At 54.0% G+C, this 13,113-nt stretch overlaps 1 protein-coding gene and 1 long non-coding RNA gene across 6 annotated transcripts in view; one reads left to right on the forward strand and one right to left on the reverse strand.

Moving 5' to 3' along the window:
* Positions 1–9,203, reverse strand: FLT3LG (fms related receptor tyrosine kinase 3 ligand). Of its 5 annotated transcripts, none has more exons than XM_042918271.1 (8): positions 9,123–9,203; positions 8,743–8,809; positions 7,862–7,972; positions 7,601–7,654; positions 7,242–7,385; positions 6,631–6,769; positions 4,277–4,464; positions 1–1,045 (listed from the first exon to the last, which is right to left on the reverse strand). In XM_042918271.1, exons 2-8 carry the CDS (start codon positions 8,773–8,775, stop codon positions 833–835), a joined length of 882 nt encoding a protein of 293 aa, XP_042774205.1. In that variant the 5' UTR covers positions 8,776–8,809; positions 9,123–9,203; the 3' UTR covers positions 1–832. The 5 variants fall into 5 exon arrangements, with proteins under 5 accessions (XP_042774205.1, XP_042774206.1, XP_042774202.1 ...); XM_042918272.1 differs by lacking the exon at positions 9,123–9,203 and adding an exon at positions 9,043–9,103; XM_042918268.1 differs by lacking the exon at positions 9,123–9,203 and having other exon boundaries at positions 6,631–6,715; positions 8,743–9,016.
* The window catches only part of LOC122207916, a 10,293-nt gene continuing 4,762 nt past the window's right edge, over positions 7,583–13,113 (forward strand). The window contains exons 1-2 of the long non-coding RNA XR_006197057.1: positions 7,583–7,645; positions 11,117–11,169. This is a non-coding gene — a long non-coding RNA (uncharacterized LOC122207916). The remainder of the gene's footprint in view (positions 7,646–11,116; positions 11,170–13,113) is intronic.

Genomic DNA, 13,113 nt, shown 5'->3' on the forward strand with positions numbered 1-13,113 from the left:
GGGTCCAATTCTTCTCGCCGGCGCTTAGATAGCCATTGCTGTGAGGGGCGAGAGATCACGTGGGGGTAGGACGGCTCAGCTGGGGCGGGGCTGGCCAGCCTCGGCCGCCATATTTTTGAGGGGCTGCTAATCTCCCTCTAGGGCGGGGGCTCGCCCGCTAAAGCGAGCGCAGGCTGCAGGGCACGTGGTGGCCCGCAGAGGGCAATGAGGCTTTCTGTTCAGGGCCCAGTCTAGACCGGGTAGGTCTGGGTCCGGTGCCTGGTGTGCCTCCTTATGACCTGGCCAAACCCCTGGCCTGTCTAGACCTCAACGTCCTCATCTGTAAAACAGGTGGAAGTCGTTTTCCCTATGCGATCTGAGAGTGTGTGAGGGAATGACTCCAGATGGCTTCTGCTGCGTCCCTTACCTGCGATGTCCTCCTCTCCAGCCCCACCTTCTAATATCTGGCATGTCACAATCCCAGTGCTTTTTGGCTGGGGTCCTTTCCTCCAGAGAGCGTCCCCGGTATCTGGGGCTGGGCCGGTACCTCCTCTGGGCTCCCACAGTGCCTGTTCTCCTGCCATCAGAACGTGTCACGCTGTACTGACCCCAGAGGGGTCCCGTGTCTTCTCCCCCATAGATCAGGAGCCCTGAGGGGGCTGGGTGGGTTCTGACTCGCATCTGGGTCCCCGCAGTGCCATGCACTGGCTCTGGGCCCCAGGAGGCGTCAGAAAACGGCTACTGAATGAAGCATTGCGTTAACCGAAAAACCGAGACTCGCACGCAAACTGCCCCGTCCACACCGTGTCCCACCTACAGACAGGCCTGGCCAGAGCTGGTAGAAAAGGATGATTTATATACAATTTCCTGGGGACAAGGACTTTGTACAGAGGGGGATAGGTGGGTCTGGGGCTGGCGTTGGGGGCTGGCGTTGCCTCCATCCTGGGGGGAGAGTGAGCGGGGCAGCGTGGTCGAGGAAGGAACCAGTCTCTAGCTGACTTTCTCCGAGTCCCGGCTCTGTGTCCTCGGGCAGGTGATTCCTCTCTCTGGGCCTCAGTGTCTTCCTCTGTAAATGGGATGATACATGTGTCTGTCTCACGGGGCTGCTTGGGGGGTCCGTGGAGAGAGGAGAGGGCAGCATCAAGTGCAGGGCTACTGAAAACCATTCCATTTGCAGTGAGCGCTCGCTGTGTTAGGGCATCGCTGTCCGAGACAAGACGGTTCTCTCAGACAGCGATGGGAGCAGCGGGATCTGAGCTCTCCCAACACAGCCACAAGGCAGCCCCATGGGAAAGTGAGCATTCCAAAGCAACTAAGGAGCTGATTGTTACATTTTGCCTAATTTAAACTTAGGCAATGGTGTGTTTCTTAGGAGAGCAGGAAAGTAGAGTGGATACCAGCAAGGATGGGAGGAAAACTCAATGGATGGCCTTAAAAAAAAATTGTAGGGGCGCCTGGGCGGCTCAGTTGTTGGTTAAGCGTCTAACTTGGGCTCAAGTCATGATCTTTTTTTTTTTTTTTTTTTTTTTTTAAATCTTTATTTTTGAAAGAGACAGAGACAGAGCAGGGGAGGAACAGAGAGAGGGAGACCCAGAATCCCAAGCAGGCTCCAGGCTCCACAACCCCCACACCTGTCACCACATCCCCCCCCCTCCCCCGCCCGCCCCATGCAGGGCTCAAACCCACACCGTGAGGTCATGACCTGAGCGGGTCAGACGCTTAACCGACTGAGCCCCCCAGGCACCCCTACAGATGAAGCATTTCTTATAAAAATTTAGTGTCGCATGCACACTGGATTCTAAAGACTTGGTATGAAAGAATGAGTAAACTATCTTGGGGCACCTGGGTGGCTCAGTGGGTTGAGCGTCCGACTTCAGCTCAGGTCATAATCTCGAAGTTCGGGAGTTCAAGCCCCACATCGGGCTCTGTGCTGACAGCTCGGAGCCTGGGGCCTGCTTCAGATTCTGTGTCTCCTTCTCTCTCTGCCCCTACCCCACTCATGCTCTGTCTCTCTCTCTCAAAAATAAACGTTTAAAAAAATGAGTAAACTACCTCAATAATTTTTAAAAATATTGATTACATGTTGAAATGACAACATCTTGGATACACAGGGTGAGATAAAATATATTAAAGTTACCTGTTTCTTTTTACTTAAAAACATGTGGCTACAGGACGCCTGGGTGTTAAGCGTCTGACTTTTGATTTTAGCTCAGATCGTGATCTCACAGTTTGTGAGATCGAGCCCTGCATGGGGCTCTGCGCTGACAGTGTGGAGCCTGCTTGGGATTCTCTCTCTCTCCCTTTCTCTCTGCCCCTCCCCTCTCCTCTCAAAATGAATAAACGCTAAAAAAAATTAAATTTAATTAAAAAAAATGTGGCTATTAGAAAGTTTTTTTTTTTTTTTTTTAAGTAATCTACATGCCCAATGTGGGGCTCGAACTCACAACCCTGAGATCGAGAGTTACATGCTCTACTGACTGAGAGAGCCAGGTGCCCCAACTATTAGAAAGTTTTAAATGACATGTGTGGCTTGTGTTCTATTTCTGTTGGACAGCCTTGCTCTGAGGGCTTTGTGTGTGTCACTTAACCTCCAGACAACTCTATGGTAGAAAGAATATTATTAGAGTCTTTTGTACAGATAAGGAAACTGAGGCAGAAGAGGGAAAGGCTTAGATGCCCAGAAAGCCCAGAGTCAAGTCTTGGCTCTGTCACTCATGTGCTGTGTGACTTTTGGCAAATTATTTACCTCTCTGTGCCTTGGTTTCAGCCTCTGTGAAACAAAATAAAAATGACACCAGCTTCTCAATGAAGTAGGTTAATTCGTAGAAAGCCCAGCATAAGGGCCGTAACTCTAAGGCATTATATGTGTGAACAATTACTGCAAACTGCTTCTTCTTAGAGTTCTCTGGGCCCATCAGGAACCCACTAAGGCTTTCTGTCCTTTCTCCCTCCTGGCCCACCTGCCTCCCGCCCTCGCACCTGTTCTCACCTTCTTTTTTCCATCACTCACCTCCCCTGGTTCCTTGCTACCCTGGACAGGAAGTCCCAGCTCCCTTGCTTGGTGTTTGAGGGCTAGATTTTCACACCCACACTCCGCTCACAGCTTTTTCACACCTGGAAGTCTTTGCAAAGATGGTCCCCTCCGCCTGCTTCAGGAGGCTACTCTCTCCTGGCTTGCAGACTCCTGTAGCCAAATGTCTCCCCTGGGGCCCCCTTATGCACCCAGGTCCCCGCTGAGCTCACTCTCTCTCCCTAATCTCCCTTGTCCCTCAGGTTCCCCACTGGGCCAGACCCAGGGTCCTCTGTGCCACCTGCCCAAGCCTGTCAACCTGCAGCCCTGTTCTTTTTGTCTTGTTTTTTAAAGATGTGCTTTTTAAAGAAGATTTTATTTTATTTTTTATTTTTTTTACATTTATTTATTTTTGATAGAGAGAGACAGAGCACAGGTGGGGGGTAGGGGCAGAGAGAGAGGGAGACACAGAATCTGACCCAGGCTCCAGGCTCTGAGCTGTCAGCACAGAACCCGAGGCGGGACTTGAACTCACAAACCGTGAGATCATGACCTGAGCCGAAGTCGGACGCTTAACCGACTGAGCCACCCAGGTGCCCCTATTTTATTTTATTTAAACATTTTTTTTAATGTTTATTCATTTTTTGAGAGACAGAGTGCCAGTGGGGGAGGGGCAGACACACACACACACACACACACACACACACACACACACACACACACACAGAATCCCAAGCAGGCTCCAGGCTCTGAGCTGTCAGCACGCACAGAGCCCGATGCGAGGCTCGAACGCATGAACTGTGAGATCATGACCTGAGCTGAAGTTCGACACGTAACCAACTGAGCAACCCAGGTGCCCCCTAAGATATTCTTTTTAAGTAATCGCTACACCCAACGTGAGGATCGAACTCACAACCTGGGGATCAAGAGTCGCCTGCTCCACTGACTGAGCCACGCAGGTGCCCCCACCCTGTCCTTCTTGATCCCTGACTCTTGAAACTGCCTGTCCCCTTCTCTCCATCCCCATGGTGCCAGTCCTGGCCCTGACTCAGGCCTTGTCCTCTCTCCTGGGACCCTCGCCCAGCATCCAGTCTGTCCGGTCGTCATGGCCCCAGAGTGGTCTTCCTCATCCAGAGCACACACACCCCCCCCCCCCCCCCGCCCTACACACAAAGTCCAGAGTGCTGGGCTTGGTGAAGGATTCACCGAGTCAATGCTCCACGAGCCACAGGGTCAGTGTCATCCCCTCAGACCTCCCCAAGCCCTCTGTCCATTCTGCTGGCTCACCTGCTCCCTGGGGTAGGGCGTTCTCCATCTCCTCCTTCGCCAGTGCAGGCACCAGGCAGCGGACATCAGCAAGAGAGCCACGGGCAACAGCAGCAGGAGGAGCAGCAGAGGGGCCTGAGGGGCTGGCAGGGCTGTGGCCTCCAAGGCTCTGGGGCTCCTTGGGGGCAGTGGGGTGGTGGAGGAGTCTGCTGGGAGAGAGGAGGCTGGGTGAGTGAGGAGAAGGGCTGGGCCAGAGAAGGGCAGAGCAAGGGAGGGGCCGAGAGAGATAGAGAGAGAGAGAGAGAGAGGGAGAGAGAGAGAGACGCAGAATCCAAAGCAGGCTCCAGACTCTGAGCCATTAGCACAGAGCCCAACGCGGGGCTCGAACCCACGAACCGCGAGATCATGACCTGAGCCGAAGTTGGATGCTCAACCGACTGAGCCCCCCAGGAGCCCCTGGAGAAATATATTTCTAGGGCTTATGTATTGATTTGTTTATTCCTCTTTTTCCTCCAATCGGCTGTGAGCTCCATGCGGGTGACAGGAACCTTATCTTATTTATTGCCAGACCTTACTACTTAGTGCTCATTAAGTAATATTATAATAGCTTAATTTTATAAATTAAATATCTGGCCAAATGACAAATTGACAAATGGGCAGATAATAAAACGGTCAAAGACCCTTGCCTGTGCACACTCACCCCATTCTCTCTTCCCTTCACCCACTGGGCTCTAGCCCCATGTGTCCCTTCACTCTTCCTTAAACACATAGGCAGGTTTCCGCCTCAGGGCCTTTGCATGGCCGTTCCCTCATTCTCAACTTTCAGTGACTTTCCAGCCAACGACCTCAGACCATGCTTCCATCACCCTGTTGTAATTTGCCTGCATAGGGCTCCTTATACTCAGCTGTTTTCCTCTTTAATTATTATCCTTACGTGTTTATCGTCTTTCTCCTCAATTAGTATATCAGCTCCACATGGGCAAGCACTTGGCCTTGCTCTGGGCTGTGTCGTCACCAAGGACATGGTTCATAAAATGTGGTCAAATGAATGAATAGTCATAAATGTAAGTACCAATGACAAATGAAGCTTGATTTAGATGGCAAAATGATTGGAAGTGTGGGGAGAAACTGAGAAAATTAGGATGGGAGGTAGCTTAAAAAAATTTTTTTTTAAATGTTTATTCTAGAGAGGGAGAGAGAGCGCGAGCTGGGAAGGGGCAGAAAGGGAGAGAGAGGGAGACACAGAATCCGAAGCAGGCTCCAGGTTCTGAGCCACCGGTACAGAGCCTGATGAAGGGGCTCAAACTCACAAGCTGTGAGATCATGACCTGAGCCGAAGTCGGACGCTTAACCGAATGAACCACCCAGGCGCCCCAAAAGGTAGTGTTTAACCATCCCTCTCAAGGGCACCAGACGGGCTCAGCCAGTGGAGCGCGTGACTCCTGATCCTGGGGCTGTGAGTTCCAGCCCCGGGTGTGGTACAGAGAATACTAAACGAAAACAGAAATAAAAACCAAACAATCTGACAGATCTAGTAACAAATACCAGGACAGGAACCTCCAAATAATATCATAGTAAGGTGGGGAGAAAATATGTACACACAGATTCAACGCGGATCCTGCCAAAAAATAGTCTATTTTTTTTTCCCCCTTTTCCTCCTAAGACAGGGTCAGTTACAGAACGGATTATGTACTTGGCCACAGAGCAAACCTTACTATGCTGAAGAAGTCATGTTTTCACAGGGCGCAGTCTCTCATTATATTCTGATTATGTGATTTCCCATTGATCCTTTAGAGTTGGTGAGTCCCCTCCCCCAGCAACTGCTGACACACCTCCTACTGCTAGTCTGAATTCACATGTGTCAGCAGTGTGAAATGCACACTGGTTCCTAAAGATTTAATAGGGGACAAAGGACGTGAAATGTCACACTAAATAATTATTTATTTATTTGTGTAAGAGCCTATTTATTTATGGGCCTGGGTTCGAGCCCTGAATTGGGCTCCTCGCTGATAGCACAGAGCCTGCTTGGGATTCGCCTCTCCCTCTCTCTGTCCCTCCCCTGCTTGTGCTCACTCTTTCTCTCTCTCTCTCTCTCTCTCTCTCTCTCCCTCTCAAAATAAATAAGTGAAACCTGGAAAAAAAAAACCTGGAAAAAAAAAAAAAAGAAAAAGGCAGGGATGACTGTTCCCTTCTCAGAGATGGGTAAACTGAGGCCTAGAAAGAGGAATGAACTTGGGGGGACATGCCCCAAGGTCACACAGCCAATGGGAGCAGAGCAGGGTCTGGGATGGCCTGAGGGGAAGGGGTGAGGGGCTGTGGGATGCGAGAGGTGAGGGTAGGAGGTGGGGGCTTGGGGGGCTTGGGGGGGCCTTTACCGGGCTGACACTGTAGCTCCAGGCACCCCGAGAAATTCCTGCGGGTGATCCAGGGCTTCAAGGCCACCAGCTGCTCGGAGGTGTCCTGCAGGAGGTGGGAGATGTTGGTCTGGACGAATCGAAGACAGCTGGGGAGGGGCTGGGGGCAGGGGAGGGAGACGTCACCACCGCATCACCCTCCGCTCAGGCCAAGGGCCTTCCCTGCCTGGCAATGCCTAACAGGGTCCCGTGAGGGTCTCCGAGGGAGAGTTTGGACCCCTGCCCCCAGGATTGCTAAGGGGAGATGTCCTTAGCGATGCACAGCGAGCGGGCCCAGTCAGATCTGGGTCCCGAGGGGGTTTGGATCGCCTCCTTCTGGTCGCTAGGGGAGAGAACCCCTCAGCAACACCCAGTAACGGGCCTGAGAAATCAACTCAGAACTGGAGCATTAGGCCCAGGACCCTCGCCATCTTTCAGTGCCCAGGGAAGCGTTCTTTTCAGCAGTGGGGCCCCCCAGGGGGACTGGGGTTCCAGCCCCACCACCCGTGGGTTGCTAAAGAAATCTCCAGTAAGTAAGCCCTAGGAAGGCATTTCACGCGCTCCCCTAGCTGTCTCCCAAGTTCAGGGCTAACCTGGAAGGCACACAAGGTGACAAAATGTATCTCGGTGTTGACCGCCTCCAGCAGGCTTTGCATCTGGGACCCAGCCACAGCCTTGAGCCGACCCATCCAGCGCTGGGCCAGGACCAGGTGCCAGAATGGCCCACAGAGCTCGTCCTGGGAGAGAAAACCCAAGTTCGGGGCCCGCCGGTGGAGGGGGCTGGGGGCCTGTGCTGGTGGGGCTGGAAGGATGAGGGGCCAGGGCCTGGGGTCCTGCATCCCAGGGGAGGAAGGGGCAGGTCGGCAGGCTGGCGAGTTCCTCCCCCCCCCCCCCCCAGGGGTGGTGCTTCCTGAGTCTACCCCCGCCCCAGCCCCTCCCATCTGCGACTCACGTCCTGTAGGTTGGCGGCGACGGTGACTGGGTAATCCTGAAGCAGGTAATCAGACTATGGGAGAAAACAGGGTCAGACCCGGCTGAAGACAGGAGAAAACGGAACCATGGAGACCCAGAGAGAGGGGGATAGGGAGCCACAGAGAGAGAGGGGGACAGAGAGCCAGAGAGAAGGGGACAGAGAGCCAGACACCTAGAGGGGGGAACTTAGCCCCAGTGGGCGCAGAAGGGCGCACCGGAGACGATGGGACCGGGCCCTCACCAGCTTTCGGATGGTGACCTTGAAGGTGGAGGAGATGGGGCTGTGGCTGAAGGAACAGTCGGGGGACCCGCGGAGGCCAGGGCTGAGCAGTAGCAGCAGCAGCAGGGAGGTCTGCGGGCGAGGCACGGGGTGGGGGCGCCCTCTGTCGGCTCCACTCGCACCCCTCACCTGGGCACTCACCCCCCCCCCCCCAACCCCGGCCCCCTTCTCTGTCTCCCCTCTTTCTCCCTTCCCAGGTCTCCTTCCCTCTCGTCCAGCAGTCGGCCTTCCTGCTTGGGGCTCCCGTGCCCGTCTCGGACCAGCCCCCCGCCCCACGCTTCCTCTCTGCCTGTATCCGATGCTGGCCCCGTCCGTCCCCCCAGCTCCCCATTTCCCCGCTGCGCCCACAGCTCCCCGTGTCTGCTCACCTCAGCCCGGGACTTTCTCTCTCTGTCCACCTACCTGCCCCTCTCCGTCCCGCTCTCCTCTTTCTCCACGTGGGTCCTGCCTTCCCCATTTGTACCTCCATTTCTTCCCCGACCCTGTCCATCTCTCCCGTACCCCTGTCGCTGTCCCCCACCCCTGTCCAAGTCCCCCTCCTCTGTGCATGTCTTCCACCATTGTCCGTCTCTTCCCTGCCCCGTGTCCCCCTCCTCTATACATGTTCCCCACCCCTGTCCGTGTCCCCCACCCCTGTCTGTGTCTCCCACCTCTGTCCGTGTCCCTCTCTTCTGTACATGTCCCCCACCCTTGTCCGTCTCTCCCCTGCCCCCATGTCCCCCCGCTCTGTGCGTGTTCCAACCCCTGTCCAGGTCCCCCACCTCTGTCCATCTCCTCTCTCAGATCTGCCCATTTTGATCCGGCTCTGCCTCTCCCCCAGCTTGCCCCCCAGGTATACGCACAGTTGGGCTCCAGGCTGGCGCCAGCACTATCATCTCGGCCGGAGGCCCCTCATGCCTATGGCCAGATCTTGGAAGGGACAGAAGAGGGAGTCTCAGACCCCCACACCCCAGCCCCTTCCTCACCCGCCCCTTCACCTCCCCACCCCTCCCTCGGCTCCTTGATGTGGCTAAGTTTCCGCCTCCTACTCCCTCGGGCTTCCTGCATGAGCCCCAGTTACGGTGAAAACTCATCTCCCCTTCTAAGAACCCCGACGTCCGGTCCCCGGAACCCTCCCCAGGCCAGGGACCCAGGAACCTGACCCCCATCCCTCCTCCCTCAGCCAGGAGGGGGACCCCGGCCCCGCCCCTCGGGGACCCGGAGTCCATTTCTCCTCACGCACCAGGCTTGCCCCGGCTGGGCGTGGAAGGGGCCAGGCCGGGTGACAGCCAGAGATCGAAAGCGAAAGGAAATTTTGGGGGGCGATAGTGAGCCCGGGGTGGATCGGGCTGAGGCAACGGGCGCCACCTGGTGGTGACAGGTGGCGTCTCACGCGCGCCCCGGAGCACCGAGTTGGGTTGATCCCCCGGTGGGACCCACAGCGAATGGGGAGCGGGCTCCAGCCAGAAGCAATGCACTCGGGGCAAGGAGAAGGTCGCCCTGAGGACTTCATCCTCTCCCTGAATGGGGAGGGCTGGTCCGAGATGCGCACAGGAGTCAGAAGGAGGAGGGCCGAGCGCTGGAAGAGATGGAAGGAGAGCTGGGAGGGGAGGAAGAGGGCAGACAGAGAGAAGGGGGCTGTGTGTGTGTGTGTGGGGGGGGGGGTCGTCCAGGTGAGGGGTGCGAGTGGAGCCGACAGAGGGCGCCCCCACCCCGTGCGTCGCCCGCAGACCTCCCTGCTGCCGCTGCTACTGCTCAGCCCTGGCCTCCGCGGGGACCCCCGACTGCTTCAGCCACAACCCCATCTCCACCTTGGACGCGTGGCCTAAGCGTAGCTCCTGGGAGCTCCGGGGTTCCTTGGCTTGTGTCTGCGTGTCTCCATCTCTGCCTCTGTCTTCACCTGGCCTTCTCCAGAAGTGTCTCCCCTCTGGGTGTCTCTTATAAGGACACTTGTCATTAGATGTTGGGCCCACTCGGATAACTCAGGATGATTTTTTTTTTTTTTAAGTTTATTTATTTTGAGAGCGAGCGAGTGAGAGAGAGGCAAAGAGAGAGGGAGAGAGAGAATCCCAAGCAGGCTCTGGACTGTGATATTATGACCTAAGCTGAAGCCAGACACTTAACCAACCGAGCCACCCAGGTGCCCCAACTCAGGATGTTATCTCGAGATCCTTAAGTTAATTATATCTGCAAGGACTGTTTTTCCAGAGAAGGTCGCATTCATAGGTTCCAGAGGTGAGGACAGGGACGTATCTTTTGGGGGGGGGGCACTATTCAAACCACTACAGCCCCCCCCCGCCCCCCGCTGGGCTGTTTCCCACCTCTGGGCCTTTGCACATGCTGTTTCTTCTGCTTGGGATTCTCTCTCCCTCTCTGCCCCTCCTGCGTGCGCTCTCTCAAAATAAATAAACTTTCCAAATAAATAAAGAAATAATATGATGTAGCAATGCCACTTTTGTTATTTCTCCAAAGGAAATGAAATCAGTCTCTCAAAGAGATATCTGCACTCACGTGTTCAACGTGGCTTACTCACGATAGTCAAGGTACAACCTAAGCGTCCACTGATGGATGAATGGATGAAGAAAATGTGGTATATATATATATACACAATAGAATATTATTCAGCTACAGGGGCGCCTGGGTGGCTCAACCGGTGAAGCGTCCGACTTCGGCTCAGGTCACGATCTCACGGTTCGTGGGCTCGAGCCCGGAGTCAGGCTCTGTGCTGACAGCTCCGAGCCTGGAGCCTGCTTCGGATTCTGTGTCTCCCTCTCTCTGCCTCTCCCCTCCCTTTGACTCTCTCAAAATAAATAAACATGTTAAAAATTAAAAAAAAAAAAAAATTACTCAGCTACAAAAACAAGGAAATCCCGCCGTTTGCGACATCGCAGGTAATAAATCTGGAAGGCGTTGTGCTACGTGAATTAAGCCAGACAGAGAAAGACAAATCATGGATGGAATCACTTCTACGTGGAATCTAAAAAAACCGATTCATAGAGTCAGAGAGTAGAATGCTGGTTGCCAGGGGCGGGGGAGGGGGGGGGCTGCCAGTAGGGGAAATGGGGAGATGTTGGTCCGAAAAGTACAAAGTTTCAGTTTTAAGATGAGTGAAGTTCCGAGGATCTAATACAGCATGGTGCCTATCATTAACAAAACCGTATGGTACATTTGAAATTTCCTAGGAGAAACGTTTGTTTTGCTTTTGGATATATCGGATTTTTTTTTTTTTTTCCCCAGAGGCACTGAGCTAAGAGAGTGGATCTTCAATGTTCTCATCGCACACAGAAAAGGTGACTTTGTGAGGCAATGGATGTGTTCATTAAGTTGATTACAGTTAACTATTTCATGATGTATAGGTATAGTAAACCAACACGTTTTATACACTTAAAAAAATCAGGTCGTATCACCGAAATATATGCAACCTTTGTCAATAATGCCTCAACAAAGCTGGAAGAAAAAAAACAAACCCTGAACGCACATGGCACCTTCCTTGGGAAGGTGGCCGCCGTGCCTCACCCTCCCCTTGTACATGCGCACTCGGGTTGGATAGGGTGACATCTCTGGGTACCCTGAGCTCCTTCTCATATCATAACACCTGTCACCTCAGGTTATGTGGGATCTTCCAACCAGAGCTGAGCCTACCTACCTCTCTTCTGCTCACACACCTTCTGTGGCTCCCTATTGCCCTTGGAACAGCTTTCTAGCCCTTCTGCCGTGCCACTCACTTCCTCTTTATCTCCTTCCCGTTCGCCCACACCAAAACTCTTATAAGATCCTCAGTTTCCAGGTGGTCACCCCCCCACCGTGTCCCCTCCATAGTCGCACAGATTATGGGTCTCCCTGGCACAGGCCAGGAGCTTGTTGTGTTCCTGGGGTCTGACCGTCCTCTGGGCCTCTGGCTTTGTCCTGCCAGGGCCCGCGACCCAAGGGGACTTGGGGAATAGGTCTTGTTGCATCAGGCCTGGCAAATATCACTTTTAGCTCTGGCTGGGTCATTGTGGGAGCTCGGCCAGCCCCTTATCCTCAATAAGCCTCAGTTTCTTCGACTCCAACCTGGAGGTAAATGAGAAAATAGAAGGTCCCTTCCACATCCGTGCTTCTCTGAAGCTCGTGCTTGGCCCACCCAATCCCGGCAGAATTGTTCACAAACATCCGGGGGCCTTCCTCTGCAGGAGTCTAGGACCATGTGCCCTGTGGAACTCAGGCACAGTCACGTGACTCCCCTTGGCCAATGAAAGGAGGGTGGAGGTGCCGAGTGTCACTTCTGGATGAGGATTAAGTGGGTCAGGGAGTGGCTCTGTAATGACATAAGCCACTTTGAGATCGGGCCACAGTCAGCCTGGGTCCCTCCCTGCGTGGCTCCGATGAACGGAGGGCCCCTACCGCCCCTTGATGGACAGGTTACCGTGAGCAAGAAACGAACTTTGTGGTTGTCGACCGCAAAGGTCTGGGGGTTGTTACTGCAGCAAAGCCTCACCCAACCTGTGATACCATCCCTCTCTCCTCCTTGCCCTCTTTACCTCGCTTCCTGTTCAGCCTGGCGTAGCTTGTCACGCCAGGCAGATATTTTCTCGATTATTTAGTTTTGTGTCTCCCCTTGCAGTGGGCAGAATGGCTCTTGAAGATGTCTACTGGAGGGGTGCCTGGGTGGCTCACTCGGCTGAGAGTCCGATCCTTGGTTTTGGTTTTGGCTCAGGTCGCGAGCTCGGTTTGTGAGATCGAGCCCCGTGTTGGGCTCAGCACTGACAGCTCGGCGCCTGCTTGGGATTCTCTCTCTCCCTGTCTCTCTGCCCCTCCTCTGCTCACACTAGTTCTCTCTCTCTCTCAGAATAAATAAACTGGGGCCCCCGGGTGGCTCAGTTCATTAAGCGTTTGATTTTGGCCCAGGTTGTGACCTCATGGTTCGTGGGTTCAAGCCCTGCGTGGGGCTCTGTGTGGACAGCACAGAGCCTGCTTGGGATTCTCTCTCCCTCTCTCTCAAAATAAATAAATAAACTTAAAAAAAAAAAAAAAAAAAAAAGATGTCCAGTGGAACCTGTCAATGTTACCTCACATGGCCAACGGGCCTCTGCAGACAGGACTTGTCTTGAGGCGGGGAGACGATCATGGATTGGGGGGCTACAAAGAGCAGCACAGGGTCACGTGCCAAAGAAAAAGCAGGGAAAACATTCTTCCCTTGAGCTCCAGTCAGGAACGCAGCGCTGCTGACACCCTGAGTTTAGTTTGGTGACGCC

The sequence above is a fragment of the Panthera leo genome, chromosome E2 (genome assembly GCF_018350215.1).
Source record: "Panthera leo isolate Ple1 chromosome E2, P.leo_Ple1_pat1.1, whole genome shotgun sequence".
In the NCBI taxonomy this organism is placed as follows: Eukaryota; Metazoa; Chordata; class Mammalia; order Carnivora; family Felidae; genus Panthera; species Panthera leo.